The sequence below is a fragment of the Dermacentor silvarum genome, chromosome 3, assembly GCF_013339745.2.
Source record: "Dermacentor silvarum isolate Dsil-2018 chromosome 3, BIME_Dsil_1.4, whole genome shotgun sequence".
Lineage (NCBI taxonomy): Eukaryota > Metazoa > Arthropoda > Arachnida > Ixodida > Ixodidae > Dermacentor > Dermacentor silvarum.
In genome coordinates, this window is record NC_051156.1 from 87,951,530 (window position 1) to 87,969,569 (window position 18,040).

General features: G+C 46.4%; 1 protein-coding gene across 3 annotated transcripts in view; it reads left to right on the forward strand.

The window, feature by feature from the left end:
- LOC119444535 (uncharacterized) overlaps positions 1-17,730 on the forward strand; it is a 92,510-nt gene extending 74,780 nt beyond the window's left edge. For all 3 annotated transcript variants that reach the window (XM_049663410.1, XM_049663411.1, XM_049663412.1), the window contains one exon: positions 16,617-17,730. In XM_049663410.1, coding sequence (XP_049519367.1) covers positions 16,617-16,819 — 203 coding nt within the window. In that variant the 3' untranslated portion in view covers positions 16,820-17,730. The remainder of the gene's footprint in view (positions 1-16,616) is intronic.
- Positions 17,731-18,040: the final 310 nt, after the last annotated feature.

Sequence of the window (18,040 nt, forward strand, 5' to 3'; positions counted from 1 at the left end):
TTTTCTCACAGACGCTTTTAATCTAACTATAATATTTCAGAAGTTGATTATTTAAATATTTATGACTGATTATGTAATTAGGCGGATTGCAAAAAAATCTGAGTATCTTCAAATGACGGCAAACAACATAACCTTGGTACTGTCCAGCTACGTGGCATTTGCATATTTTAAAATCCTGGTGCATGATAGTTGGGACACCCTCTATATTGCACAAAGAGAAAGCGGAACATGAAAGTGCTAAGGTGCAGGAATGTTAAAAGACCTTCGGCTTCCACTGAGAGCCTTGAGTATAAAAAAATGTGCCAGACCCAACTGCACTTGACGTGTGCGTAATGCGCAGCATTCATGATTTGTACAGTATGGTTGTATGAATAATGCAACTGTTGCGAAGAGAACAGTTACGTGCAGGCTGTAGTGTGTATACTTGATAATAAGTAAGATATAATTTTGTGAGAGCAATATATTGCAAGTGTCCTCCGTTCCCAACAGACTGACCCTACTGTGTACCGGCATCATGAGCAGCGCTCAGGCAGCCCATAAGGATCGCTAAACCTTTGGTCCAATGTAACATACCCTTGCTTGTTTAATATCCTATGTCGGACAAACTGGCCGCTGCGTCATTGTTCGAATAAGGGAGCACGCTAATAACGTGAAGAAGGACTGGACTGCGTATTTTTCAGCACACGGTCAATCCTGGTCTTGTCAGGCGAGATTTCATAAAGATCCTGGGCAGGACCAAATACAAAACGGTACGGGAACTGCTAGGAGCGTTTTACATAAAAGAAAAAAAAAGCAATGTGTATGTGAATTAGACTTCTCTTGTATAACGCGGAGCACAGTTTCTTTAACTCATCCAAATAATCTTACTGGCTTTGAAAAATGCCATAACCGGCCGTGGTGGCGCAGCGGCTTCGGCGTTCAGCTCTAAGCCCGAGGATGTGGAATCACATCCCGGTCGCAGCGGCCGCATTTCGATGGAGCTGAAGTGAAAGCATGCCCATGTATCGTGCATTGGGTGCACGTTAAAGAGGCCGAGGTAGTCAAACCTAATACGGGGTCCCCCACTATGGCGTAGCTGATAATCATATCGTGATTAAGGCCCGCAACACCCAAAAATACAGTTCTGAAAAACGCCCTCTTTTGTCCTTATGTTGCGGCGAATGCCGTCTGCGCATTGATAAAAGTACATACGGCATATTTCGCTGCCTTTCGAATAAAGTTGTTAGTAGCGCACGTGATGTGTGTATTTTGTGTCTTCATGCCGTTGTGGCGGTGGGCTACATTAGAGAGCTTTAAAACTGGGTACCCAAGACTCTGGGTCCCCAAGCCGCGTTGGGTAGGCTGCTCTTGTGTTTTGCTGAGCAGCAGAGTTTGTGAATTGGATAAAACGCAGGCAGCGTTGGGTCGAGCGCTCGGGATGCCGCAGTCAGGAAAATAAAAACGGTGCTTGAAAGCAATAAAGAAGAATTTTTTTCTTATAAGTGAAAATGAACAGAGTGCACTTTTGAGCAAGAAGGACAAACAATAAAATGTAATAAAAGTTATCACGGTGTTAGTAATCCAAATTAAGTATGCTGTATTAAGACCCAACGGCTTGGGGACCCACGCTAGTTTTCAATTATTGAGTCTTGGGTGAAAGCAAACGCGAGAACCCACGAATGGCTTGGTTTCTGCGAATGCGCACATGCGACCCGCAATTTTCTTGGTACCTAAGCCGCTTGGCTCCCCAATTCAAAAACTTTCTATTATGTCATTAAGAAAGTTATGTAGTTTCACTCACAATTAATTTTGAAAATTGTCATGCATGCGCCCGACTAGCGCCCGCGAATGTATGACATTTCATTGGCCACACTGTACTTTCCGATGCCACCACCGACATCGAGAGCATATGACGGAGACCGAAGGGGGATTGGGTGCTTGTGAAGTAATATGCCAGTTAGCGTACCTTGGTTTCGCGTAATGAAGAAATCACAAGATAACAGAGAGAGAAGTTTAATGATAAGAAATGCAGAGAGGTCGGCCTGAGGTATATTCCTCTAGCCAGCTACTCGGAGTGGGGGGAAGGGGAAGAGGGAAAGAAAGAGGGAAGAAAGAGGCGCATGATGGGTGACGATGACGAGAGGAGGATGTAAATCATATGGCAAGCAATTTCGCATGCTCAAAGCCTACAGTCCAGGCCCGTACTTTTTGAAAAGAGAAAAAAATCACCGCATATCCACGGGGTGAATGATGATGAGTGGGCGAAGCTCCGGAGGGAATCATCTGTAAACCGTGAATCTTCCATGTAATTCTACCAGTCTCGCCGCACTAAATCGAACGATTGACTTCCACCAATGACACGCGCCATATGTGACGTCATTCCTATTTTATAACAGCGCCCTTCTATATAATTGCACCATCTCCCGCTTAAGGGGACGCTAGCACAAACGCGTTAGAAACGTGCAGTACTATCTAGTAAGGGGGAGAGGCCACAGTGTCTTACGCAGCCGTTTATACATGCCGGAACGTGCACCGCGTTTGCCGACGCCATCACATGACTGCTGAGAGAGTATAACCCCCGTATTCATAAACGCTCCTCGACTTAAACTTGACTTGCCACCACCTTCAACGCGTTTCGAACGCGCTGCCCAAGGCGGTGGCAAGTGAAGTTCAAGTCGAGGAGTGTTTATGAATACGGGGGTAAGGCGGAGAGGCCACAGCGTCTTACACCAGCTTCTTACACGGGCCGTAACGCGCTAGCACAAACGCGTTAGAAACGCGCAGTCTTTCGTTAATGTCCCGCAAGGGCACCTTGAGTATCAAGGTGATGGTGCTTGGCGCCACCACGGACCCTTAGCCCCCATACCGAAGCTGTCATCCGCACCGTGGCGAAAGGTTTTGAGGTGAAGGGCAGAAACCATGAACGGTGGCGGTCGGGGCCATGGTCAAGCTCCGGCCGACGGGCTCTTCGTCTGTTTACCAGGCGGCGAGCCCCGGGACCTTCCTGTGAATAAGACGGTGAAACACAGGTCACATTCTAGGAACCGTCAGCATGCCCATATCGCATGAGTATTTCTTCTTCCAAAAAACCCGATCGGTCCCTGAAAAGGGGCCGCACCGAAGAAAGCTTTGACAGAACTCGAACTGATTGCGATCACTTTCCCCGTTTCCTGATTATTCACTCTCTTGTAGACAACGACTCAGTCGCTGCAATGTCTGTTTTTGTTATCGCTAGGACCCTTCAGAAAATGATAGGAAGAAACTATGAAGCAAAAAAACTGTCATCCGGCGATCTTCTTGTTGAAGTGTCACAGAAAGATCATTCTAACATCCTACTCAAGCAAAAGCAGTTTGCTCATTTACAGGTGTCCATTACTCCCCACCGCAGTCTGAACACAGTTCAAGGCGTAATATCAGAACGTGATCTGATCCGTGAAACAGACTCAGACCTCCTTGATGGCTTCAGAGATCAAGGTGTCATTGCCCTACGCCGCATCACCATAAGGCGAAACGGCGAAGATGTAGTGACACCCCATATCGTCTTGACCTTTAGTCGTTCCCGTCTACCAGATGCTGTGAAAGCAGAGTTCATTCACTGCAAAGTACGCCCCTATGTTCCAATCCCGAGAAGATGTTTTAAGTGCCAAAAGTACGGACACGGGTCAAACACATGTCGCTGAAAACTCACCTGTGCAAAGTGTGGTGCTCACGAGCATCCTACTGAAAGCTGCAGTGCCACCCAAACAGAATGCCCCAACTGTCATGGGCCGCACGCTGCGTACTCGCGAACTTGTGAAATGTTCCAGAACGAGAAAAAGATCATTCAAATCAAAGTAACGGAAAACATCACATTCCCTGAAGCCCGGAAGAAGCTCTTGCTTCTCTCCGGAAGATCCTACGTTGACACAGCGCGCCGGGGGGCCGGGCGGCGTCTAGTTACGGTGGGCACGCAATACAGCTTTGCTGATGCGCGCCTTTCTCGGCCCCCCAGCAAGCAGCCATCGGCTGCACCAACCTTTCAAGTCCCAGAGGTCAACTTCGCACAGACCTCTGGAACAACCCAGACAACAGAGAGGGAGTCAACCCCTCCTGACAAACCTTCATCTGCTTCCGAGTCTCCGCCGGAAGCAATGGAAGTGACCCCGGGATCCTCAGTGTCTCAGACGCTGAGAGAATCCCCCAAAGAGAGGCGGAGTTTTCTAGACCGCCTCAAACAGAAAAAACATCCACCAGTCAAGCCGCCTAATAAAGGCGGTGACATTTGAATAACCCGTCCCCTTATCACACGCAAAAATGGCTGCTGAGAGCATTATACACTGGAACTGCCGAGGGCTACTCAGAAATCTGGATGACATATATGAAATACTTGCACAATAGCAACCTAACATACTTTGCCTACAGGAAACACACTTAAACCCAACACACAGAAACTTTCTAAAGCAATATGCAGTATACCGGAAAGACAGGCAAGGCACTGCCCACTCATCGGGTGGCGTCGCTATTGTCGTGCAGAACACTATCCCCTGTCAGAGTATCACCCTAGTTACCGATTTAGAGGCAGTGGCAATACGGGCTGTAACTTTTGGAAGATTAATAACTGTATGTTCCCTATACATTCCGCCGGACCATCACCTCTCCGTCGAAGAATTTGAAAAACTTATTGACCAGCTCCCGGGTCCATTCATGTTGGTTGGAGATTTTAATGCACACCACCCACTATGGGGATGTTCAAGAGCTGATTCCCGAGGTGCGCTAATCGAAAAATTTCTATTGTCTTCCGGTTCCTGTATATTTAATAAGAAAGACCCAACATACTTTAATACAGCACACAGCTCATACACAGCAATAGACCTTGCTATTGGCTCTCCAGTGCTCTTGGCAACCACTGAGTGGGCTGTTATCGATAATCTGTATGGAAGCGACCACTTTCCTGTTTGCTTAAAACACACAGGAAACATAAATATGGGTTTAAATTATCACAGGAAATTTAAAGAACAGGCTGCTAATTGGAAGAAGTTCCGAGAACTCTCTAAACTGCCGATTTCTTCAATCGTAGACCTAGGTATAGACGAATTACAATCCATGATCACCCTGCATATTATAGAAGCCGCACAGAAATCAATCCCACAGACATCAAATAAGACACAAAACAAACGTAGGCCATGGTGGAATGCGGAGTGCAAGAATGCCCGTGAGAACCAAAACAAAGCATGGTCAAAATTCCGCAGGTATCCAACAGTTAACAATTTAATAGACTTCAAGCGTGCTAAAGCAAATGGCAGGCGTATCCGACGTGCATCCAAACGGGAAAGCTGGCGCTCATTCCTTTCCTCTGTAAACTCCTACACAGATACACATAAAGTGTACAACAGACTTAGAGCACTTCAAGGGCGCAGTGCTCACCCAGTGCCTCTGGTCAGCACTGCTGGTGATACACTGGAACACCAAGCAGATGCAATAGGAGCACATTTTGAATATATCTTCAGCTCAGCACATTATACAGACTCCTTCATGCGACACAAGCTAGGGGAGGAACGGAAACCTATCCGTGATAAAAGGCCATCCACAGGAGGGTACAATAGCCCTTTCACTATGGAGGAACTGAAGGCGGCTCTGGGAACATGTGGCAACTCAGCAGCAGGCCCAGACAGGATTACATATGGCATGCTTAAGCACATACATGAACACACCCTTATAACCATCCTCTTTCTGTTTAACAAGATATGGTCCTTTGGGCGCCTACCCAAAGCCTGGAAAGAGGCTGTTATCATACCCGTTCTTAAACAAGGAAAGGAAGCCACACTTGCAGCTAGCTACAGGCCCATTGCCTTGACTAGTTGCTTGTGCAAGGTGTTTGAGAAAATGATAAATCGCCGCCTTGTGTATTTCCCTGAATACAACGGCCTTCTTGACCAAAGTCAAGCTGGATTCAGGTCTGGCCGGTCGACAACTGACCAGCTTGTAGCATTTGAATCTTATGTCAGGGATGCCTTTATCCACAAACAACACTGTCTTTCTGTATTCTTTGACCTGGAAAAAGCTTATGACACGACCTGGCGTTATGGCATTCTCCGTGATCTGGATTCTCTTGGAGTCTCGGGAAACATGCTTAATACTATAGAAAGCTACCTCTCCGAACGCACCTTCGTGGTTCGTCTTGGAAATGCTCTATCGAAGCGGTTCATACAGGAGAATGGCGTTCCTCAAGGTGGCGTACTCAGCTGCACGCTTTTCATAGTTAAAATGAACTCCCTAAGCAGTGTGTTGCCCAAAACAATCTCTTACTCTGTTTACGTAGACGATGTCCAGATCAGTTTCAAATCCTGCAACTTGGCCAACTGTGAACGGCAAATTCAGTTGGGGATAAATAAACTCTCAAGCTGGGCAGATAAAAATGGGTTTAAATTCAACTGTGGGAAAACCATCTGTTTACCTTTTTCTCAACAGCGTGGCATTAGGCCGGACCCCGACATCACACTGAACGGGCAGACCATAGCCGTTAAACAAGATCACAAATTCCTAGGTGTTGTGGTCGATAAGAAGCTCACCTTTGTTGCACATATCAAGCAGTTGCGATTGAAATGCTTGAAAGCAATGAACTTACTAAAGATCCTTTCCCATCAGTCATGGGGTACAGACCGTGACTGTTTACTGAACCTTCTGAATAGCGTTGTACTGTCACGTATTGACTATGGCTCGGTAGTGTACGAATCAGCGTCAAAGTCTGTGCTAAAGATGCTTGACCCAGTGTACCACCTTGGGCTCCGTCTGGCCACTGGTGCTTTCAGAACTAGCCCAATAGTCAGCCTGTATGTTGAGGCTAACAGATGGTCACTGGAACGGCGAAGGCAGTGCACAAGCTTAGTGTATGCCACTAAGGTGCTCTCTCACGCAGAACATCCATCTGGTGAACTCCTGCGGGACACAAATAACACCCAGCTGTTCTTGAGGCGATCATCAGCAACGCCACCATGTCCCATTAGGGTCGCGTCACACATTGAAAGCCTGCACATACCGGTCTCCAACCTCCAGGTGGTGTCCCATAAAGACGCCATTGCGCCGTGGGAAATACACGCTGTTAACTGTGATATCTCATTTCTTGAGGTGGGCAAACATGGGCACCCGCTCGCAATAAATCAGCACTTTATGTACTTGCAGGCAAAATACAGGTGTGCCGAGTATTACACTGATGCATCCAAGTCCTCAGCTGTCGCATGTGCCGCACATGGCCCTCAATTCTCCGAATCAAAAACAATGAACGAAAATACAAGCATATTTACTGCAGAATGCCGTGGCATCCTCCTTGCCGTAAGGCACATCCTACAGGAGAAACAACCAGCCTCCATCATATACACTGGCTCCCTCAGTGCGGTGACTACGTTGTCATCCGGTAAAAGCATAAAAATCCAGTGACTAATTTCCTTCTAAAATGTCTCATGTCGGCTCATAAATCCAAACTTAAAATCACACTATGCTGGGTACCGGGGCACTGCAACATAGCTGGCAGTAAGGTAGCTGACAGACTTGCGCAGTCAGCTGCCCTCCGTATTTCTATTGACATAGACAATGTACCCTATGAGGACCTTAGGCCACACATTAGAAACAGAATTCGTAGGCAATGGCAAGAAGAATGGGATTCAGCAATCGAAAACAAACTACACACAATAAAGCCCATAATAGGAAGATATGCTACCGAGAAATGCGACAGATATAAAGAGGTTGCACTATGCAGGCTTAGAATAGGACACACATATGCAACACATTCACACCTGTTAAACAATTCTCCAGCTCCGCACTGTCCAAAATGTGGTGATCGACTCTCCGTCATTCATGTTCTAATCATGTGCAAGAGGCTAGAACCAGACAGGAGACGTTACTTCCCAGAACTATACAGAAATCAGATACCTCCGCACCCGTCCTTCTCTCTCGGCGACTACCAAATGTTTTCACTAAAAAGAGTTTTTAAGTTTTTAGCGAGTGTAGGCTTCCTACGCGCCATTTCATATTACCATTGAACTCAGCCTTGTCTCATTCCCGAGGAAATGGCTGAGATTTCTTATCTTACATGTCAGGCGCTCTGCACTCCTTGCCCTGACAAGGACTGTTGCTGAGGCTGCCTGACCTTGTAAATGTCATGCGCTTTGCCCATAATCATCAAATCCAATCATTATTCAATTATTTTAGGCCCTATACACCACTGTTTTTCATCCTTCCCTTTTACTGCTTACTAACCTGAGTCGACCATCAACCTTGTGTTTGGCGCTCTTTGGCCTCAGTTGCCCTTGCGCCATAAAAATCTACCACTAACTAACTAACTAACTTTCGTTAATGTTGGGCATTTATTGTCATCGTGGTGCGTGTTTCCATGTGCGCTTCGTGGCGTAGTGGTTAGCGCCGCGCGTTCGGAAGCGAGGGGTCCCTGGTTCGATTCCGCGCTACGGACACAACTTTCTGATTTTTTTTCATAAATGTAGACGTGGCTACCTACTACTACTACATACTACAGAGGAGGGACAGACCCACACCCTAAGGAGCTTCGCCCCTAAAAGTTCAGTAACACCTGGATGACCTTGAAACTCCGTTGAACGTCTGGCCAAGGGTCTAAAATAACGTCCTCCGAAAACGGTGGGCTGTCGAGACGCGTAAAGTCATTGTTCAACTTTTGACGCTCTTCCACGTACTTAGGGCAGTCAGAAAGCACATGACCTATAGTCTCATTGACATTGCACAACTCACAGTCTGGAGACTCGGTGCGTCGCATGAGGTGCACGTATCCGCGCGTAAACGCTACCCCCAGCCATAGTCTGTGCAGAAGAATGGCACAGATGCGTTGAATTTTCGGTGGTAGCCTAACTTTCATGGTAGAGTCCAATCTCTGTAGTAGTCTGTGTCGATTATCCAAATTGTCCCGTGCTTTTCTGTCGATTTTCTGATGACACTGGAGAGGAGGCAGAAGCGTCCGCTCTTGAAAAACGAATTGTAAGCAGAGACTCTGGTTCTTCGAATGCTTTCTTCGCTTTGGCATCGGTCAGTTCGTTGCCGTGTATACCACAGTGGCTAGGAATCCACTGAAATGTGATGTGGCGGCCGTTTTATTGCGCTAAAGTGTAGAGCTCGGCAGTTTGAACAGCCAACACTTGTAAGAGCTGTCTTTCAACACCACTCTAGGTAGTTGCAGAGCCGATTTTGTGTCACTGAAGACTGTCCATACTTGAGGAGGCTGTCGCGAAATATATTGAACGGCCTCTCTGATTGCCACTAGTTCCGTAGATGTTGCAGTCGTCTTGGTATACATAAGAAACCCTCGAATGACTTAATGCGCAGGCACGACGAAAGCCGCCCCAGACGCATATGACGAGACCGATCCGTCTGTATACACATTCACCGAGGAGTCATATTCTTTCGACGTATATTCAAGTGTTAAATGTTTGAGGCCGACGGTAGGTATTCGCAATTTTTTAGAAATTCCGGGAATAGATAGACGTTCCCGTATTTTGGGCATTGCCCATGGGGGCATATATAAGTCAGCAGGGGCAAAATATGATGGTATGGCAGATTCTTGCCACTTAATGGCTCTTGAAAACGTGGAGTCCAGCCGTATGTCGGGAGGTGTCGATAAGGGGTGGCGTCCATGACGGCACAGCAGTCGCAGGAATACTCGAAGAGGTTCGCATCGTAGATAGACAGGCAAAGGAGTGATGCGAGCCTCCTCAATTGTTTCATAGGCTGAGGTGCAACGTGGAACACCGAGACATGTTTTCAGCATCTGTGCCTGGGCACTTTCCAGCATACGTAAACATGACCAGCTCATACTTGATAAAACTGGCAGACTATACCAAATGTAGCCAACTAGAGAGCCTGGTACAGCCGGAGTAGCGAATGCTCAGATGGACCCCACTTCATACCAGCCAGAAAGTGAATAACTTGAGCCAGCCCAGTTAATTTTTTCTTTAACATTGCCACATGCTTCGACCATGAAACACCAAGGTCAATGACAACGCCGAGGTATCTGTGGTGGGTCACATATGGGATGGCATTGCCATTGATCATAATTGGATACCAACACATAAGCTTCCGTGTGAATGCTATCGCAGCGCACTTATCTGGGGCCTGTTTGCAGTACTTGGCACTGCAAGTACTGAGACGTTAAAGAAACAGCTCGCTGCAATCTTACACAAATTTGCGGTCGCGTGACTGCGGACGCCCATATGCATATATCGCCGGTGCAGGTACTGATGCGTACTGTATCAGGAATTAGTTCCGCAAAGCCAATCAGGGCAAAATTGAAAATAGTCGGGCTGAGCACTCCTCCTTGAGGCACTCACGGGCCACAACGTGTCTTCTCGTTTCGCCCTCATTCGTGGACATGAAGACTGTGCGAACATCTAGGCAATTTTCAATCCAATTTCAGTAGAGACGGCCGCCGATGCCCAAATTACTGAGGGCATCAAGAATGGCTTCGTGCAGTACATTGTCATAGGCTCCTTTTATGTATTAGAAAACTGCTCCTAGAAGTCGGTGTCGCATTTTTTCGTGTTCGATCGTGGACACGGGATCAATGACCCCATCTATTTCAGACCGTCCACGTCTAAATCCGGTCATCATTTCAGGATAAAGCTCATTATTTTCCATGCACCATTCTAATCTAGTCAGCACCATCCGTTCCATCACCTTACCGACACAGCTAGCTAAAGCCACTGGCCGGTAAGACGACATTTCGTAAGGCGATTTTCCTGCCTTTAGGAGGGCCACCAAACGGTTGGCTTTCCACTGCCTCGGGACTGTGCTGGGTGAACACGTGGCGTTATAGTACGACAGCAGGACTTTCCGACCTTTCACACCAATGTGGCACAGAGCAGTATATGAAATACCGTCAGGTCAAGGTGCACAAGATAGTCTCGAAGCCGCAAGTTCAGCTTCCAATTCCGGCATCGTGAAAGGAAGGTCAACACGAGGATCTTTAGGAGGTGGCACGGGTCGATCCAATGTTGGACATGTTGAAATATCGGTACGGGTGATTCTCTTACAGAAGTCTTCGGCAACCTGCACTTCCGTCAGAAATTGGTGAAGTGCTGGAGCACGGAAAGGATATTTTTGCTGAGGAGGGGCACGAAGGCTTCGTACTATCTGCCAGAGACGAACAGAACGTCCTCCACCGTCGTTTTCTCATTTTTTTAAGGTGACGCCGTATTTTTTGTTGAGGTCGTCGACATAAGACTAGGTATAATGGCGATCGAGTTCGCCTAACCTTCCTTTCCGCTCTACGACGGATCGTGCGGAGCCGTTCATATTCAATATCAATCGCCTTTCTGGATGTACGTGCACTTTGTTGTCTTCTGCACTGATGATACAATAATGTCTTCTATATAAGATGGTGAAGTGATGTCTCCGCAATACTCTTCGACATTTGTACAGAGTGTGGACCAATCAGTGCAACGTACAGCAGATGCAGTTGCTTGCACAAACCACTTCATCTGTACGTATGTTGGTATGTGATCGCTCCCATGCATTTCTATGTCCAAGCACCAGCTGACTGAGGGCAGGAGGCTCTGAGATACAATAATGAGGTCTAAGCAACTTCCGTACAAGTACTTGTACATGTACTTGTACTTGTAATGTCACCAAAGTCTTTTGAAAAAGATTATGAAGTACGTCTAAAAGATTAATTTCACAAGCTTTCAAATGGATCAATGTTGCCACTCTCAAAGCACACACCAACAGACCCAATACACCCAATACACTGGTTCCATATATTCCATTGCTGGAAGAATCATCGAGAGTCCTCTTTATTCAAACGGTTAAGCAGCGATGCCGTTTCCTGATGAATTGTCATGAGATTCTCGAAGACATAAAATTTTGCCTCATGGTACAGCAGCCTGGCTCGTACTATAGGTCAACTAGGTTATTTCGAATGCAGAGATCGAAATAGCCTCTCCTCTACAGCCTATATGGCACTTATTTGTTGAAACACTGCACTAACTTTTAAAACAGGCCTGGTATCTCTAAACGCATATTTGGGAATCCCGCATCTCCTGACCTCTAATAGAACAGCGGATGCTATTCAGTGGCATAATAGGTTTCCTTAAGGTTCCTAGGTTTGAGCTTGACTGGAGCTTTCAGGCTCAGAAAACCAAATTACCACGGTACATGAAGGAGGACAACGTGGCGATGTTCTTCGCTTTCCCGAAGGATTGGCGGCGAAGCGTCACGCAATGAAGCGGGTTTGTAAACTGAGCAGTTCAGTTTTGGTTTCGATACACTGGTGTTCTCTATTCATTAACATATTTCCATGTTTCTAAACAAATAATCCCCTTTGAGTATTACAGAAGGATCTATGTAATTTGAACACTCACGCAGTAACTGTAAAACACACACACACACACACACACACACACACACACACACACACACACACACACACACACACACACACATACGCACAGACACCCTCACATGCATACACACAGCAGTTGCCCTGTAAGCGGCCAAACAGCTTAGCGGCAGCTTGTCGGCCGTTGGGCCCAAGTGAGAGGAATTTTGTGTAGATATTAGAGGCGCAGCTCTTAGACTGCCGTTCCTGCGGCGAGTGCGTAGAGGCGCGAAGAGGAAAGTGGAGAGGGGGGTGCAGAGAAACCATGAGGCGGAAAGCGGAGGAGGGTATGACGAAAGCGCGAGCGTACAGTGGTACAATAAGAGAGGCGGCCAAACGGCGCCCCTTTGCCAATACGCGACGCATTATGCGACGGCTCTCGAGTTCCCGCCACTTTGCGTAAGGTGGCAGCACGGGTAGTCTGGGCTCATTTCTCCCCTCAGCCGTACTTCAAAGTACGTAGCTGGCGGGCGTCGCGAGTGTTGAAACTGTATTTTCACGTTTCTGACTTTTGAAAAAGAGCTTCGCGTCGTAGTGCCGTACACCAGAGTGATCTTCAACAATACTGAATAGTTACCGTCCCTTAAAAAAAAGACTTTTAGCGCGCATTTACGCTTGCAGCCTTAATTAAGACGCGTCGTTTATTCCTTGTTTATACTATCGTTTTTATTTCTTTATTTTGCTGGATATAGATTGCTTCTCAGAACTATACGAGGACATATGGGTCATTGCTAAATGAATAACATTTGAAACGAATATCTTTTGGATATCTTCACGATCAAGGACATCTGTTTCTCCTTCCTCATTATGTGCAATATTATTACAAAATCTTTTATTAACATGTATGACTGTGCAGTATTTCCAAATTACTGTTGGCGTGTTAACCAAATATATATATATAAAGTTTACGAACTTTTTAGAAACCGCCGGTGGCAGCTAGGTAGCGTATTTCTCAGCATCAAGCTGGGTTATTCGATGAGGTGAACAGTAGTAGCTCGACCAATCGAAGCACATATTCAACTAATTAAGAAAAATCACTACTAACTTCTTAGTTACTTTACGACACATATTGCAATTTACAAATTGTAGCCGGCGAGCTTGTCAGGTGTATCCACTTCGAATGAATTTCCAGAATGACACCAGTTTGGAGATATACGCCATCGACATCGCCGTAAGAATTTACTGTTGTTCCACTTACTTTTTTTACCAAAATACTGTTTTATACATCGAAGCACAAAAGTAACGGGAACGCCCATGTATTTCGTCCCACACTTGGGGAAATAATATCCCGAAACTGTTGTCATCCTGGAAATTCATTTCAAGTGGATGCGTCTTGCAAACTCACCGGCAAACTCACAGAGCGCCGATCCATGGCTATCGGCGCTGTGTCAGCGTTGTCGAGATTACCCGCCCCAATTAGAAATGTTTAAGCACCATAGAGCCGGGTACACTTACTTTTGTGGACAAGGCCGGCAGACAGCCTCTGCAAGCTATTAACGTTTTAACGTTTTAAACAACGTTTTAAAGCCACAGAAATTGTGATAATAACTTACATTTTACAGCGAAGCTAAAGCTTGCGATGCGTGTCTTTGAGCACGTAAAACCCTTTCCGCCATCTGACGACTGTTGTAGAAAGTCGAGAGCGGCGCGCCGCGCGCGCCCGCGCGGCCACGGTATCACGAAAGTCATTTGCGGCGGGCACATGATCTGCCGTGAGCTGTTTTCGCAGCTTAGTTCGCGTTGATGCGAGACGCAGCACGATGGTCAATTCTCTCGCCACCGCGCTTCCTCCCTCCAGCATTTTGACAGCGAATTTCCGCGGTCATCGACTGAGATGTGTTCATGTTTGCTTGTGCGTGCATGACACCATGCTTGTTCATTGAGTTAGTATGCCTAAGTTTACAAGTTTATACCACCGATAAAACCACCATCCTTACTTCGTATGGCTGTCCACTCCTTTACTATCGAAGTCGATGCTTTGCCTTTCGGGCGAAACTGCGACTTTTTTGTGTCGAGCTGCACTCTACGCTCTCAATATAAAAAACAAACAAATAGTAACTTATAAATAGTAAAGACTAGCCGCAGGAGTACACCAGCGTTGTGTCTTTAGCACAGCTAATAGCGGCATATCTTTAGCATTTCTAATAGAACTTGCCGCCGAGACGTTCCTTACGCCTGTGATCTAGCTGCTATCCAGAATCATGTAATGGGCTTTTTTCTTTTCCTTAGACAGGATATGTGTCTCGTAAATACAGGCTCCCATGCATGTGAAAACTTCGCTGTTTATGTATTCAGCAGTCTGTAACGCGACCTTGTACCACAGAAAGGCATGGTTCTTACCATGCATTTCAAAACAGATGCCCTCTTGCAAAACACTTGGCAAGGCCACTCATAAAAAGGCCTTCACATATAATAATGTATACGTTTGCTTATTTCGGCATTTTCAAATTATCTGACAATTTCTTTCTGTTCTTTAAATTATACTTCAACGTTTTATCACTGGCTTTACTCAACAATAAAATGTAACAAAAAACATAGACGTTTCGCCACCTATGCGTGTGGCAGCGTCAGTACACAAATGGCCATTTGTGTACTGACGATTGGAATAAAACGCTGAACGGTACATAATTATGTTACAAGCTGCTTCTGTAATACTACTAGACAAGTCCCTTGAGTGAACAAGGCTCCTATGCTTCGGCCAAGCAACTCGGTATTCTTCGGTATATTCCTTGACAAATTTCCTCTAAAGAATGCAGCAGAACCTCCGTAGCATGACTCGGTTGCCCGCAAAGCACACGAATTGTTTCACCTGCTTGTTGTAGCTGATACAGCGTCATTTCCGAAATCAGGAGCGAGGCTTCCCCATTTATTGTGTGGGCTCCAAGGTCCAAATGCATATGGAAGATCTTGATCATGTTATCAAGTAGCAAATATTAGTCTAACCGAAACAGCCAGCGCTTTACGCGCGCGATGTCGTAATGTCAAATTTCTTTCAGCAACACACAAGCTTGATGTCTCGGCGAAGATCGAGCTTCGTCCACTAAAATTATGGCGATACCTCGTATAGGTTACGCTCTATTAACGGCTGGGGCGCTATAACGTAAAATGATTCCAAACTGTTTTGATTCCAAACTCCTGACGTCAAATTTACGTAACCATCGACGCAAGCATGGGGCGGTGACCCCCAGCGTTATCTGAACAACCCAATCAAGCAGTCTCCTCGTTTATAGGAGGCCACCTTTGTTCGCTTTCAAAACCAATAACATTGTCTACACTCAGCGGTTTTTCTTATCTAATGGGTTGACAAGAGGCGAGGAGCACGCTCTAGTGCAGAGGGTTTCGATGGAGCCGAGCCAGCACAGTGAAAATAGATAACCGCATGAAGAGGGTGGTACCGGCTTCTCCGATTGGTCCGCTTCGCCTTAATTAGCATGCGGTGGTTGGTCGAAAATCGCGGCGGCGTGCAACGGAAGGATAAGAATGCCGCTAAAACGAATCCTCAGCAAGGAAGATTTGGCAGAGTGATGCCGAAAGGGCTCGATAACGTTTTACTGCCACGAAAAAAGGTACATTATGCGCAAATAAATACAAGCTCACCGTCAGGTGCGAGTAGCGAGGGCCTGAGCGATCGGTGGGCAGCCATCTTCCATTCCTTTTGAAACGGGGCAGTCTATGGCTATTTAGAAAAGTTTTCAGTTTTGTTCAGCATATTAACGCATTTTTTTTCGCGTACACGTCACTTTGACATGGTGAGCTTTCGCGGTTTTGTGAGGCCGCATGACAGACAGGCGAAGTGGGCGTAGCCAGAAAACATGGAACCTATAGGTCCAATATTTTCTGGCTACGCCCAGGTATCAGGAATTATTATTTTTCTTTTTTGCGGTTTATTCATGCATAATCAGTGTGTACACGTTATATCAGATGGGGAGCTATCGCGGTTTTCGTGACGTCGCGTGACAGACTGGCGAAGTTGGGAGTGGCCCGAAAATGTTTTGACTAATTGTGGAGGCTGATTGCAGAAATTGGAATCAAAACACTTTGGAATCATTTTACATTATAGCGCCCCTGATCTTGTATCTAATAATGGTGATTAAAAGCTCTGTTATTTTTGTTGTGACGCCACATTACTAGGAAACGCTACTGCTACGAGCTTTGTTTATATTATACACATCTCGCCCATTGTCGCTAACATAGGAAAGACAGTGATCCGCCAGTGCTTCCGCTAAATTCATCCTCTTTTTCATACCAGCAACATTTATCATCGCAGGGTTCTTCCGGGACAACTACGGCAGCTACAAAGGCCTGTTCAGGCTTATTGGTGGCATGCTTGCTGTCTCCTTCGTGTTCACACTTGGCCTTTGGATCACCGGTCGCTCCAGGGAGCGAAAAGTAGCCAACGTGATCCCAGACGCTTCCGTATTCATCCACGACCCGATGCCAACCATCAAAGAGGAGGACACCGTCCTGTGAAGATTTACTTGAAGAGCAGTGCTAGATTGTGCTCTCTTTGTTCTATTGAGACAGTGCAAACGGCGAGAGCGTGGCCAGTGAACGCCAGGAGGAGTACCAATTCTACAGTTTATAGCAATTTCCAGGGCAGAAAACAAATGTGAACAGAGTGCTGCAACACAAGGCACCATGCAGCGTTCACTATCAACAATGCAGTTTACACTGGTTTACTGCACAACCAAATACTTAGGACAAAAACTGAAGTGCTCTTCGAGCTATACTTGAGTGAAATACATGCATAAGTATAGGAGGTGTCGCTCTTTTTGTCCCTATACATATGACTTGCTCGTGTTTTCCCCCCGTACTTGTCGTGGAGATCGTCTGTGTTACGTCTACTCATCGAGATTTCTCCCTAAGCACCATAATGAGTGATCCCTAGGTGTGGCGCATGCTCCATGCTCAAGTGCCACGGTAGTCACACCCTGTTAACGACAAAGCTGTCTTTTGAATTATATTTGTGATTTGCTGAAGAGTGAACACTTATAAATGCGTTTTGCATGCGTGCTGTGAACATTTTTTACTGCGCGACACAGTTATAATGTAAGTATAAAGATATCAGCTGTAACATCGCGGCTACTTTTGACCTCAGGCTCGAAGCTGCCGAAACGCACTTAGAATAGCAAAAATGTTCGCGAATTTATGTAGCTTTAGGAGAATTCCGGTACAACACATCCCACGATGACTGTTCAAGGTAATGCGTTGAAAATGTATCAATACAGCGACGAAACCTTCTGCCACCGTCGAAACGACTTTTCTATTGCTCCGAATGTTCTTAGGGAAACTCGAAAGAGTAGTCCCGTTCCAGTAAACGGCTCATACAAACCGCGTGTCCATAATAGCAACACGTTCTGTCCAGGGGCTTAGTGAGGAAGGGGGGGTAGCTTATGGGCTTCAGCCACCCTCCCCCCCCCCCCCCTCAAATTTTTGCGTGCTGTCATGCACCTACGACCAAAACAACCACCGGCGCCGAAAATCGTTCTGGATTTTGTCTACATTGTCTTTTTCACGCTCGAAAAGGGATTTCGGCACGCACGTTGCCAACTCGGGCTAGATTTCGTGGCAACGCCCATGCACCTGGAGTGCGCATAACCCAAGGAGCCCCATCCGAGCACAAAGTTTCAAGGGCGTTTCGATTGCGATTGGGCTCGTCGCTGCATCTGGCGGCGCCCGCGGAATCTATTT